The sequence below is a fragment of the Hordeum vulgare genome, chromosome 1H (assembly GCF_904849725.1).
Source record: "Hordeum vulgare subsp. vulgare chromosome 1H, MorexV3_pseudomolecules_assembly, whole genome shotgun sequence".
Lineage (NCBI taxonomy): Eukaryota > Viridiplantae > Streptophyta > Magnoliopsida > Poales > Poaceae > Hordeum > Hordeum vulgare.
This window is the reverse complement of record NC_058518.1, coordinates 422,813,874-422,826,013: the sequence shown is the minus strand read 5'-3', so window position 1 is coordinate 422,826,013 and position 12,140 is coordinate 422,813,874. Positions and strand designations below refer to the sequence as shown.

The 12,140-nt window shown below is 47.6% G+C and overlaps 2 protein-coding genes across 2 annotated transcripts; one reads left to right on the top strand and one right to left on the bottom strand.

Annotated features, from left to right (window-relative positions):
* Positions 1 to 509: 509 nt before the first annotated feature.
* Positions 510 to 857, bottom strand: LOC123400000. Its single transcript, XM_045094392.1, has one exon. It carries the CDS (start codon positions 855 to 857, stop codon positions 510 to 512), a length of 348 nt encoding a protein of 115 aa, XP_044950327.1.
* A 475-nt stretch (positions 858 to 1,332) lies between these two features.
* Positions 1,333 to 7,470, top strand: LOC123442203 (protein PALE CRESS, chloroplastic). The gene is made up of 7 exons (XM_045118263.1): positions 1,333 to 1,671; positions 1,752 to 1,831; positions 2,701 to 2,895; positions 3,641 to 3,727; positions 6,142 to 6,192; positions 6,355 to 6,534; positions 6,989 to 7,470. The coding sequence occupies exons 1-7, from the start codon at positions 1,521 to 1,523 to the stop codon at positions 7,220 to 7,222; spliced, it is 978 nt and encodes a 325-aa protein (XP_044974198.1). The 5' UTR covers positions 1,333 to 1,520; the 3' UTR covers positions 7,223 to 7,470.
* Positions 7,471 to 12,140: the final 4,670 nt, after the last annotated feature.

Below are 12,140 nucleotides of genomic sequence, written 5' to 3'. Positions count from 1 at the left end.
AAAGGCCGATCACGGTCGCTGGCGCGTGGGCCCGAGGATGGCGGCCGTCATAAATTATGTTGACCGCGGTGGTTGGGGGCGGACATCGAGGGGGCGCGCGCGTCCGCGCCGACGCATTTCAGTCCCAAATTTAGGTCGGAAATGGGTCGGTGCAGACGCAAAGCGGACGCGTTTTGACAATGGGTCGGCGCGTTGGACCATCATTTTTGTCCGCGCCGACCCAAACGGACGGCGATGGACGAAATGGGTCGCCCCATTGGAGTTGCTCTAAGAGCAACCCCAACGCAGCGACCCATTTTGTCTGTTTGGGTCATCCGGACACAAAAGCTGTCCCAACGGGATGACCCAAACGGACGCGCGTGTCTCCCTGCTGTCCGCTCGTTGTCCATCCCAACCCAAACTGGACGCAAAATTGGGCAACAAATGGGTTCGCGGCGGACAAAACTGGGCGCTCCCGTCGCCCTCTCTCGTTCGCTCCTCCCCTCTCGTGTCCGCTCTGGTCCCACCTATCAGCGGTCTGCCGCCTCCTCCTCGTTCATCTCCAGGTCGCCGACGAAGCCGAGCTTCTTGGAGAGCAGCCAGCCGACACCCCAGTCCCACCAGCGCTTGAGCGGGCCGCCGGCGAACCCGACGGCAATCGACGGCGCGGACCGGGTGCGACGGATCACCCACTTGGCGGACGCGAAGGAGATGGGTTGGATCTTGCCGGAGAAGCTAGAGAGGCGCTTTCGCATGCCCATGAGGTGGCCCTCCCCCTCCTTGCCGCCCTCGCCCTGGAAGGTGGTGGGCAGGTCGTCCCTCAGCGGCCCCGTCGGCAGGAACCTCGCCTTCTGCATGTTCTCCAGGATGGTGGCCATGGCGACCAAGCGAGAAGGAGAGAGAGATGGTGAGGAGCTAGCTAGCAATAGCAATGGCCTCCTCTCCTCTCCAGATCTTCCTGGCACGTCTGGGTGTGTGTATATGTGGGTGGGTGTGTGTATATGTGGATGGGGTGGTGGTGGGTCACGAAGTGCAGTTGAAAGCTTTGGGGAGGAGGCTGCATGCTATTCTAGCCAGGGAGGCGGCATGAGCTGGAAGTGGACGAAGCAGCCGCGTTTGCATCTCGTGCGTTGGGTTTGTCCACCGACCGTTCATGACCGCTAGAAGGACGGATGAACCAAACGGATAAAATCCGGACAAAATTCGTGTCCGTTTGGGACTTCTCGTTGAAGTTGGCCTAAAGAGTACAATTGATCGATATATTGCTATTTTGTGGATACACATTTGCAACACTCACTTTCACCCTTCGAGATCGTTTATCAGACGAGCACCACTGCATTCCTCCGGTGGTGGTCTCTGCACAATAAGCATAAAGCCACTCTGTCACTGTTCCAGAAACCGCTTATCAGTCGAGCACTATCGTAGCCAGCTGCGAGCACCATTGCGTGCATCCTCTGCCGGCCCGGGTTTCATCCGCAAAATCCCCCCAAAACCCCGACCGCACGCTCGCTCACCGGCGAGGCTCGTGACTCCTCCGTGCGATGGCCGCCGCGGCGCCCGCGCTTCCCACCTTCCTCCGGCCGCGGCCGCCCCCGCCTTTCCCCTCCTCCACGCCGCCTCTCCGCCGCCGCCGCCCGCCTCCGTCTCGTCTGCGCCCTGCCCGGCCCGCCGCGCCCCTCTCCCCCGTCTCAGGTGCGAGACCTCGAATCATCTCGGCCCCGCCTCTTTTTTTTACCAAACTCGCTTCACCTTTCCTCGACCTCCCGCTGCAGCCGTGGAGAAGGCCAAGGGTGCCGCTGCGGCCGCCGACGAGGCCCAGCTGGAGGGGATGCCCTCCGAGTTCTACGACGAGGTATGGCGCGTGTGGGCCGCGTGAGTGGTTCTCAGAGGCATTTCGCCGTGCAGGTTCCGCGCAAGCAATGCACGGGCTGCTCTTAGCGCACACGGAGCGCGTACTGTGTTCATAAACTCTGCCCCTTTGGTGGGTCGATAGGCTCTGGTCGTTCTATATGTACAGCCAATATTATTGACCTTTTGCTTGGGCAATTCATTATGTTTGCAGTTCGACATTAGAAACTCCTTTCACAATTTACCTGGGGTGTCATGTGATTAGGCAATCCTCTTATTGATCTCATTTGCAAAGAGGTCCTGGACTAGCACGTCTGTGTGTTTTGGGGTGTGGGCAGCGGCGCTTTCTATCACGGACTAGTCCTTACAGTCTCTGCCTGTTCGTCTGCAATAACTAGAATGGCAAATCGGCATCATTGGCGTACTGAATTTGCATTGATTTTCTGGTCATACTCTTGTTGCTATTCTCTAGCTTATATATAGAATCATCAGGAGCGGCTTCGCCCACACATGACTCAGTCTACTCTGAGCTGACATGGTACTTGTATCGGTGCCACACATACACCCCAAAGTGATGAGTTAAACACACAATTGCTACATTTAGCTGCAAAACTATTGTGAGCAAAAACTGATCTGGTGGGAGCATGATTTATGGTGTTTGTTTTCATGTGTTACTTTGCTTACCCTTAGTGATTGATACGAGCATACATATTCATCCAGCACTTATATCCGTTCATGTGTGTGTGTGTGTGGGGGGGGGGGGGGGATTGTACTTACGTAGTTGAGCTGTTGCATCCATGATTTTACACTTTTACTCAACTTCAGCAGCAAATATTTTTCTACAATTTGCATCATCTATACATCCACTTGCAGGAGTGGCAAGCCAATCAGCGGGAGAGGACTAAGGAATGGCACGCATATCGTCAGAAAGAGGAAGCTGAGGAGGAAGCTAAATCAAGTGAATACCGAGAGATTGGGATGCGTATGAAAGCATACCCACAGGAAGAAGTCTGTAAAGCTAGGGTTTTAGTTTCAAGTTTCATAAGAGCCGGGGAAGATGTTGAAAAGGTATCTCGATGCCTCATTTTGGAATCTTATAAACCTAAACTGCACTGCTATGCCGTGTTTCTCTCCCTTTTTCTGGAACAAGAATTAAGGGAACTACACAAAATGCATGAACAGATGATGGGAAAATTGTGACCCAACAGAGCAAAATTATGATTTATGGATCTTAACCAAGTACTTCCTCCGTCCGCAAATACTTGTCACGAAAATGAATAAAAAGGGATGTATTTAGAACTAAAATGCGTCTAGATACATCATTTTTTCCGACAAGTATTTCCGGACAGAGGGAGTATTACAGGGTTAGACACAACTTTATAACTGCCAACTCTCAAAGGAAAATGCATTTATATGAGTCCTTTTAATCCAAAAAGGACAAATCACCCACTCTTGAGTCTGGAACTTTGGTTAACTTAAATGACCTTGAAATCATTTTGATATTGGAAGTGATTATAATATGGTTATCTTAGCCCTGTCTAATGAACATATATTCTGGATTTACTACTGCTACTCACACCTGTGTCTGTGAAGCACTAGCACGTGCATCCTGTGGCATGCTCCATCCGTGCTTTATTTATATTTTTTGCTTATACGAAAATTTGAACACTGTCAAAACAAAATCATGGAAAAAGAAGTTGGAGGTTATGTTTCCTAAAATTATAAAATTAAGTAAATGTTCCGAAGACAACTTTTCAATAACCCGCTTTATGAAACATTTGATTTAGTTAATGCACTGTACATCTATATGCAGGTAATTGAGAAGGCTGCTGAAAGAGGAGAGCTTACGGAACTTGTTCTTATGGTCATTTGGAATCGACTTGATGTTGCTCGGCGTGATGTATGTAAAGCTCTCTTCTGAGTCGTGTTACCTATAGGTTCTATGGTTTGTTTATTTTTATGTACAGTTCAAATCCTATATCTGTTAACATCCGCCAAGTCTAGTATTGTATATTGTGTCAAGCTTATAGCCTTGTACTATGCAATAGAGGATCCTGTTGTACGTTGGTAATTGAACTTCTGTTATCAAAAGTATGGTTGGTTGATGGTTTGTTAGTTCATTATTACTTCCATAGTTGAAGGTAAAGAAAAATTATGTACATATATCTGAAAAGGAACCACCCATAAACAAACCCATGGAAGGTGCTTACAGAATCATTGGTTGAGTAAAGTTGATTGAGATTGCATAATACTAAAAATAAAGTCATTCTTCAAGAACCTGACATGAGGTGTTATGACCAGTACAACGTACCAACGGAGGAGGCCCAATGGGCAGGGTTAATTACGGGCTTAGCCCAAGTTATCTTACCTATCTTAGAGTCCAAGTTAGAGTCCAAGTTATCTAGGGTTTAGTGGAGGCTGTCCTTCTATATAAACACATGTACCCCTTCGATATTAGGCAGACAATAAACAGGATATTCTGTTGTCGTCTCCCTCAGGAGACGAGAGCCCCAAACCCTAGCCGCCTCTCTCTCTCTCTCACGCCGCGCCGGCGCCCAACCGCCGGCGCCGGCGTCCCCAACCTCGCAGCCCGCTCTTCCACCCCTACAACCTACGTCCGAGACCTGGTAGAACCCTAGCCTCTACCAATTTGGTATCTCTCTCACGCCCTCAACGCCCTGACGTCCAAGGACAAGTTCCCCATCCCCGTCGTGGATGAGCTCTTGGACGAGCTACACGGAGCGCGCTTCTTCACCAAGCTCGACCTTCGCTCGGGCTACCATCAGGTGCGCATGCACCCTGACGACATCGAGAAGACGGCGTTCCGCACTCACCATGGCCACTTCGAGTTCCTGGTGATGCCGTTCGGCCTCTCCAACGCGCCGGCGACCTTCCAGGCCCTGATGAACGACGTGCTCAGCCCATACTTGCGCCGCTTTGTGCTTGTTTTCTTTGATGACATTCTCATCTATAGTGCATCTTGGGCGGAGCACCTACAACACGTGGCCATCATCTTCAACGAGCTTCGAGCGCATCGTCTTCACCTCAAGCGCTCGAAGTGCTCGTTCGGCACGACCTCCGTCGCGTACCTGGGGCACGTCATCTTGGCGGACGGGGTAGCGATGGACGCGGACAAGGTCGCCGCCGTCGCCGCGTGGCCGATCCCGCGGTCACCGCGGGCGCTCCGCGGCTTCTTGCGCCTCGCCGGCTACTACCGGAAGTACATCCGGGACTTCGGCCTCATCGCCGCGCCACTGACGCGTCTCCTTCGACGCGACGCCTTCTCCTGGGACGAGGAGGCGACTACGGCATTCGAGGCTCTCCAGCGGGCGCTCACGACGGGACCCGTCCTCCAGATGGCGGACTTTGATATCCGTTCATGGTGGACTGCGACGCCTCTGGCATCGGCTTCGGCGCCGTCCTCCACCAGGGCGAGGGACCGCTCGCCTTCTTCAGCCGCCCCTTCGCCGCTCGCCATCGCGGCGTCTGGCATGTCTTGGTACAGTGGACCGGCCCGCCAGAGGAGGAAGCGACTTGGGAGAAGCTCGACGATTTCCGCCAGCAGTTTCCAGATGTTCAGCTCGAGGATGAGCTGTTTGAGAAGGCGGGGAGAGATGTTATGACCGGTACAACGTACCAACGGAGGAGGCCCAATGGGCAGGGTAATTTACGGGCTTAGCCCAAGTTATCTTACCTATCTTAGAGTCCAAGTTATATTAGAGTCCAAGTTATATTAGAGTCCAAGTTAGAGTCCAAGTTATCTAGGGTTTAGTGGAGGCTGTCCTCCTATATAAACACATGTACCCCTTCGATATTAGGCAGACAATAAACAGTATATTCTGTTGTCGTCTCCCTCAGGAGACGAGAGCCCCAAACCCTAGCCGCCTCTCTCTCTCTCTCTCTCACGCCGCGACGGCGCCCAACCGCCGGCGCCGGCGTCCCCAACCTCGCAGCCCGCTCTTCCACCCCTACAACCTACGTCCGAGACCTGGTAGAACCCTAGCCTCTACCATGAGGGAGCTCCCAGAATCTAGTATTTTCATATGTAGTTTTGTAACTGTGTTTGTCTGTTTGCATTAATCTGTTTAGCATCATGTTGGCAGTAATTGGAATTGCTAGAGCATTACCATCGCATTTGCATCTCATATTACTCACAGTTTCCTTCATTTCATGGTCTTTATCTTGATTGTCCAGTGTTTGATCTTTATATTTTTTAACTCTCCTTATTGCAGAATTGTATCTGAGAAGTTCCCTTGATTGTAAATTGTAAAGTTGGTATATATTTGTTTATTTGACCTTCTACTCTACCTGCAGGATGAGAAGGACGCCATCAGAAGCCTTGATCTCTTGTACAGAAGGGTAGAGGTAAGGGGAATATTTATTCTAACCTTATTTTATTTAGATGAGTTTCATTAAGCATTGTTATTAGAAGTTTCCGCCCACACGTGTTTATTATATAAATTTTTCTGTTTTTAATGGTCTCATTAGTTTGCAACTGGCTAATCAGAAATTGAAACCTGAATGCAGACTGAGATTTTAAGAAGTGAAGCAACTCCCGCCATGAGATTACTTGATGAACTTCTGAATATTCATGATGGCTCTGACGATGACAAATGGCTAAAGGCATGTAGAAAGCACATGATTGAAGTTTTTCCAAGAGAGGACCCATTCACCATGGTCTTTCCTCCTGGGTTCGACATGAAGAAAGTATGTTTGTTGAACACAAGGTCCCTTTGCTTGATGAAACTGGCAGTATTTGAATTGACGATACTCGGGCGTGAGAATTTATGAAATAGAACTAAAAAAACAGCTCCTGCATTTGTAGATGTCTCCTGGTCAGTCACTCAGACGTATAAAAAGCACTGTAGTCTCTTAACATATAAGCCATCCCATCAATGCTACACAGTATAACTTTGCCAGGTTGTTGTACATTTAACAACTCTCATCGTTATCAATTCATCGTAAAGATATTATCACAACTCTCATCGTAAATTGAGTAGAGATAACCAGTCCTCCTGTTATCTATTCATACTTATAAACTTATCATTCCCTAATTGGATTCTAAATTTCCTGCTCAAACTACTTCTGTATACCATTCATGGTTCTTAGATGCTATAGAAAAATTCTGAAATTTTATTTTTCCGTATTGTTTCTTTTTCAGCATGATGGGCAGATCAAGCTGCCTCCCCAGGATGATGATGTGCTTCTGAGAGTTGACTTTGTCAGGGAAATCGACGAGCTGCTGAAAGAAGTTCAAGCCGAGCACGATAAGAATAAGCTGCAAACTGGATACGACCCGGAGTCTGTGGCGGCCATGTTGAAACAGCAAGAGAAGCTGCGGACTATACGTCAAGTGGAAGCTCTCTTGGAGTTGGCAGCCACCCTGAAATGGTGAGGACTGAACAGTATCGTTTACTCTCTTCTACGTAGACCCTAGAAGCCATCAACTTGCCTGGATGATTCCACTAGAGCAGCGCCTTCAAGCTGTTTCTTTTTGGCTTCTGGTAGTTAGAGCTTAGGAACTGTTAACTACTCAGGGTAGACACATGCTGTTCTTCTTCCCCGAGAAATGTACATTATATGCGTGGAGATATGTAGTGACGTGCATTTGCACAATTCATAGTGGTTCCTTGCAACTGGATATATTTGCACTGGTGGGTGCCGCACTCATGGTGGCAAAGGCAGGAGAGCATTCTGGTGCTTGTAACTTTGTAAGGCGAGCTGCACGCCAGCAAGCTCTGTATCTGCATGACCAGAAAAAAAGGGCAAATTGCTGGCCATCTAAAGTTCTCAAGTGACTTTAAAATTTGTAAATATAATCTTCAAACTAAAAAAATGAAGAATGGTCGTGGGAAAAACCCTGAGTAAGGCACTGCCCATTGCAAGAATTTGTAGAAGTAGTTGTAGTTTTGCATCTTTTTGAAAATCCATAAGGTAGGACATCGTGCATCCATTAAACATGGTCTCTGCTCCATGTGCTTACTGCACCTGCTCTTGCAATGCTTGTGTTGCTCACATGCACACCATTCTCCTGGCATTGCAAGTTAAAAGGAGGCAACACAGTGAGGTTGCTGGCAAACAATGCTGAGTTTACTGAAGGAATGCAGTAGATCCCACCGTTGAGGCTAACCAGCTAGGCTAAGGTCCGGGAGATATGAGCCACAGTAGATCTAGGCAGCCGGTGATCGTCTGGAAGACGTTATTTAGGCTTGGGATACATGTGGAATACGAGTCTGCCTACGTCTGAAGGTGTTGCTTTCATGGCTGCCCTGTCAATTCAACTTGTTGCAATGGTGCTGGATCTTCGTTTATGCGCGGAATCAATCCAGCTCCGTTCTTCTCTAGGCTTGCTACTGGTGCTTATATTTCCGTTCTTAGCGCCTTGACGGTGTCACCATGATTTTGGTATCCTTCTCTTTTAGTTTTAGCCTTGCTCTTGCCAGATGTTGTGGACAAGGTGCAAATAACGTCATTTTTTACATCTCTTAGGGCCGTCGACATGGCTGTTCCGTATACCACGTATGAATCCAACGAGACGAGCCATACTAATAATTTAAACATGAGTTATTCTTTCTTAGAAAAAATTGGAATTTTGTTACATCATGGAACTCAGTGAGATCCTATATAAATAGCGTGGCAGCCCATATTAAGCATGAAATCAACGGTTACACATCCGGTTACTGGATGTCACTCAGGCCCTGTTTGGTAACAAAGTAGTAAAAAAAACTAAAGTATTAAAAACTGCAGTAATTTTATCTGTAGGTAGAAAATACCATGGTTTTAATATATTTTACAGTATTCACAATGTAGAGAACCTGTTTGGTTACGTCACATACTGCTGTAAAATTTACCAGCTAGCCGTTGATGGTGCATGCATTCGTAGCTAGCTAGCTAGCCGTTGCTAGCGGTCAAACACTGTATCTGTTGCATATATCTAGCTGCGTAGCTGGCTAGATCTTCTCGACCACGTGCACAGAACAGAACCATCCACAAACAGACTCCACTTTGCATGTTAAGCAGAAGGGCAACCACAACACGACGTTGACGAGTTAGCATAGACGGAGTGATTTCGCCTTCTTCCGCATCGCCGTCGAGACACGTTGAAGCTGCACGTGGAGGTGTCGGAATACCTCTCTGTCATCAAGCGAGTACATGGAAAGAAGATATCGACGACCCACCCCTTCTTTTCGCCTTCTATGTTTTTTAAAAAGAGGCCTGGTTTTTTTATGCACAGGAAAAACCACAGTTTTTCCAATACTGCAGTTCTAAAATCACAATTCTTATAGGCAACCAAACACCTCATTGTAAATAAAACTATGATAATCTCAAAAACTGCAGTATTCTAAAAATACTTTGAAAATTCTTTGTTATCAAACAGGGCCGCAATTCCTTCATGAAAGCTTGGGTATCATTGTTCATTAGCTCACTACAAAGGTAAATGAAGAACGTAGCAATCAATATCGAACAATGCATCACTATACTAACCAAATGCAAACAATAAAACAAAAGGAGGATTTTTCTATTTTGCCTTTTGGGTATTTCCTCGAGCATTTTGCCGTCATACGTTGTAGCGTATGAGTCCATCTCATCCTCGGCTGCCAACAATGGAGGGGTTGCATGCGTGGCAACAAAAGGCTGAGTATCACTCACGAAAACCGCGACAGGTCGAGGGCGAAGCAAACGGGCGCCCACATTCTTCTTTTTCTTCGCCAGCGCCGTCGTGTTGACTGCCACCTTTTCCATCGGCTGATGGTCCCTTCTGCCGGTCTACTTCACCACGGTCGGTATGGTGGTCACGTCGGAGGGACTATCGACGGTCGTTGTCGACACTTTGTTGCCAATGAGCGCCCCCCTCGCGCCACCTTTTTGGTAGTTTCATCGCCGAATTCATGGCCGTCGGTGTACAGGGGTGCAGCGGGGGACAACCTACCCATCTGATCAGTCTTCGGGGGATGCCCGACGGCTATGTCGTTGTGTGCGGGAAGTGGTGGTGGTGGTGGGGGGGGGTAGTTTAGGTATGCCGAACGACTGTGGACTAAATTTGAGAAGGGGGCGGTGGTAGCAAGTTTTGGGGGTCAAAAACTAAAATTTTAAAAAGTTTTGGGTTTAGGGTATCTGCTGGTTTGCTCTCTTTGGCCCTAATATCCATTCTCCCCTCAAATTTGAGTTTTAGGGGACCTACTAGAGATGCCATAACGCGATGTCTCCTAGTAACATAGTGATTAGCTACTTGTTTAGTACCATGAAATATATAAAATGGTAATAAAATTATGTGTGTGTGTCTTGGGAGGGGGGGGGGGGGTAAATGTACATAGCAAACCCCATACTTGCTTTTAGAAACAAGGCAGTGTTGATGTGGTAAGAAGTAGACCCCATGTTATCATCACATGACAAGTTTGAAACTTGAAAGATGTAAAAAATTAGGTATAATAAATTTATTGCTTTTGAAGAGAGAAGATACAAGTAATGCGAATTGAAGAGATAGTGACGATTTTGGGATTGTAGCCGACACTGGAGTACCATTTCTTTTATAAAAGGGATACATCGGCTAAGAGAGGATATCGATCAAAGAGGGCAAAGAACGAGAGTAGTGACAATATTCAGCAAAGCAATAGAATGGGGTGGTGAAATGTTGGGTCACTGCTTGTTCCTCTAGCTAATGGTCTCTAGGTTTATGGAGTACTAGGCTTTGGAGGCATTTGGAATTTAGCTATCCTGTGAGCGTTTCCTCCAACTATGCATGGCGTCGGTGGCATGTAGAAGATCAAACCATACTACCCGAGTCTTGATTGTCCAACTTGGATAAAAGGTTACAATTGTATGGTACTGCTACATGGCGTCTAACCAAGAAACACAGGTTGTCATATGTGACGAAGCGCTCTATCCCATTAGTACCGTTCACGTACTCACTTGCCAAATTGGACTAGGAAATATTTGCCATTGGCTTCAGCAATGGAATGATACAAAATCAGGAAACACTTTATATTTGTAGTATGATACAGGCCAATAGACAGACCTGTCGACTGCCATTGATTCCCTTTAAATCCCATGGTCCCAACTTTGCTTGATATGAAAAAAAATCCCGTCGAAGAGGAGCTAACCACCGCACCATCCGAGCGTAATCCTCTCCCTAATTACTCGCGTAGCAGGAAACCTTCATGATCTTGCCGCCAACCGCACTGCCTACCCCGACCTCGTCGCCAATCGCTGGCCCGTCCGCTTCGACCTCGCCGCGCGCTCACCTCCTACTGCCTCTCACCTCGCCGTCGATTATCCCAGCCACATCATATTCCAGCCCCCCTTCTCCTCTCGCCTCGCACGAAACTCCACCGAGCTTGCCGTCAACCACATCGTCCACCCGGCCTCTTAGATTTTGCTGCACACCAGCGACATCTTTCTTCCTTCGTCGTCGAGTAGTGGACTTACCTCACCGCCCAGATCCGCTCCCCTGCTCCTCCCTACCCCATCTTTCTTTCCACCGATGCGATCCGGGCAACCTCGCAAGTACGCCAGGCATTAGGGGGTTGAGCCCTAGTGTTTTTGCACCGAACTTTCAAATGTTATGATGCTTTCAATATACTCGTGCACATGCTTCGTAAACATGGCACATGTGCTTTTTCAGTCCATTTATTTGCATCAGTAGAACCATGCTTGGTAAAATTCATGTATATGCTTTTCAAGTTTAGTTTGTTTGCCTCAGTTGTTGAAAATTAACATTTTATATCACAAATGATCGATGCACGGACATGTTGGCACCATGCATTTGTAATTTTCAGCTTTAAAAATATATATTTGCTTCCAATAGGTATGAGTTACATTGAGATAGCAACAAATCTATGCTTAGTGATATCTATGCTTCCTATGTTTCTTGCATGTGTTTTTCAGTCCATATAGTTTTTGACAATAGAAAAATGTTTCTAGTTTCTTAACTTGGTGGTACATTGTAAGGAGCATTGTTGGTATCTAAGCATTGTCATCGCTCTTCCTACCAATAGCTTTGCGATGGCTACAACTACTCCACGGCGTCAGTGTAGTGTTCCTTTCCGTCTGCTCCGTCAAACCATCCTCTCACCACCGACCGTGTAATCCCCATCGCAGCCTTGTTCCCCAGCCCGACCATGCCCCATCAACATCCCTCCCACGGTGCGGTTGCGCCATTTCAGTTTGGCAAAGAGGTTGCACGCACATCTCAGGCGGCGTCCTTTGGTATGTACGCACCCGAATTCGGATTTGATTCATCTCAACTTTGACTTATTTTAATCACTTGTTTATTTTGAACACATTTTAATCACTTGTTTTTATTTGTGCTACTT

Excerpts from the sequence above, each read along its gene's own strand:
- LOC123400000 (XM_045094392.1), bottom strand. The coding sequence starts at position 857 with ATGGCCACCATCCTGGAGAACATGCAGAAGGCGAGGTTCCTGCCGACG.
- LOC123442203 (XM_045118263.1), top strand. The coding sequence starts at position 1,521 with ATGGCCGCCGCGGCGCCCGCGCTTCCCACCTTCCTCCGGCCGCGGCCG. Across the intron at positions 6,193-6,354 it reads TCTTGTACAGAAGGGTAGAG|ACTGAGATTTTAAGAAGTGA; the intron begins GTAAGGGGAATA and ends ACCTGAATGCAG. Across the intron at positions 6,535-6,988 it reads CTGGGTTCGACATGAAGAAA|CATGATGGGCAGATCAAGCT; the intron begins GTATGTTTGTTG and ends TTTCTTTTTCAG.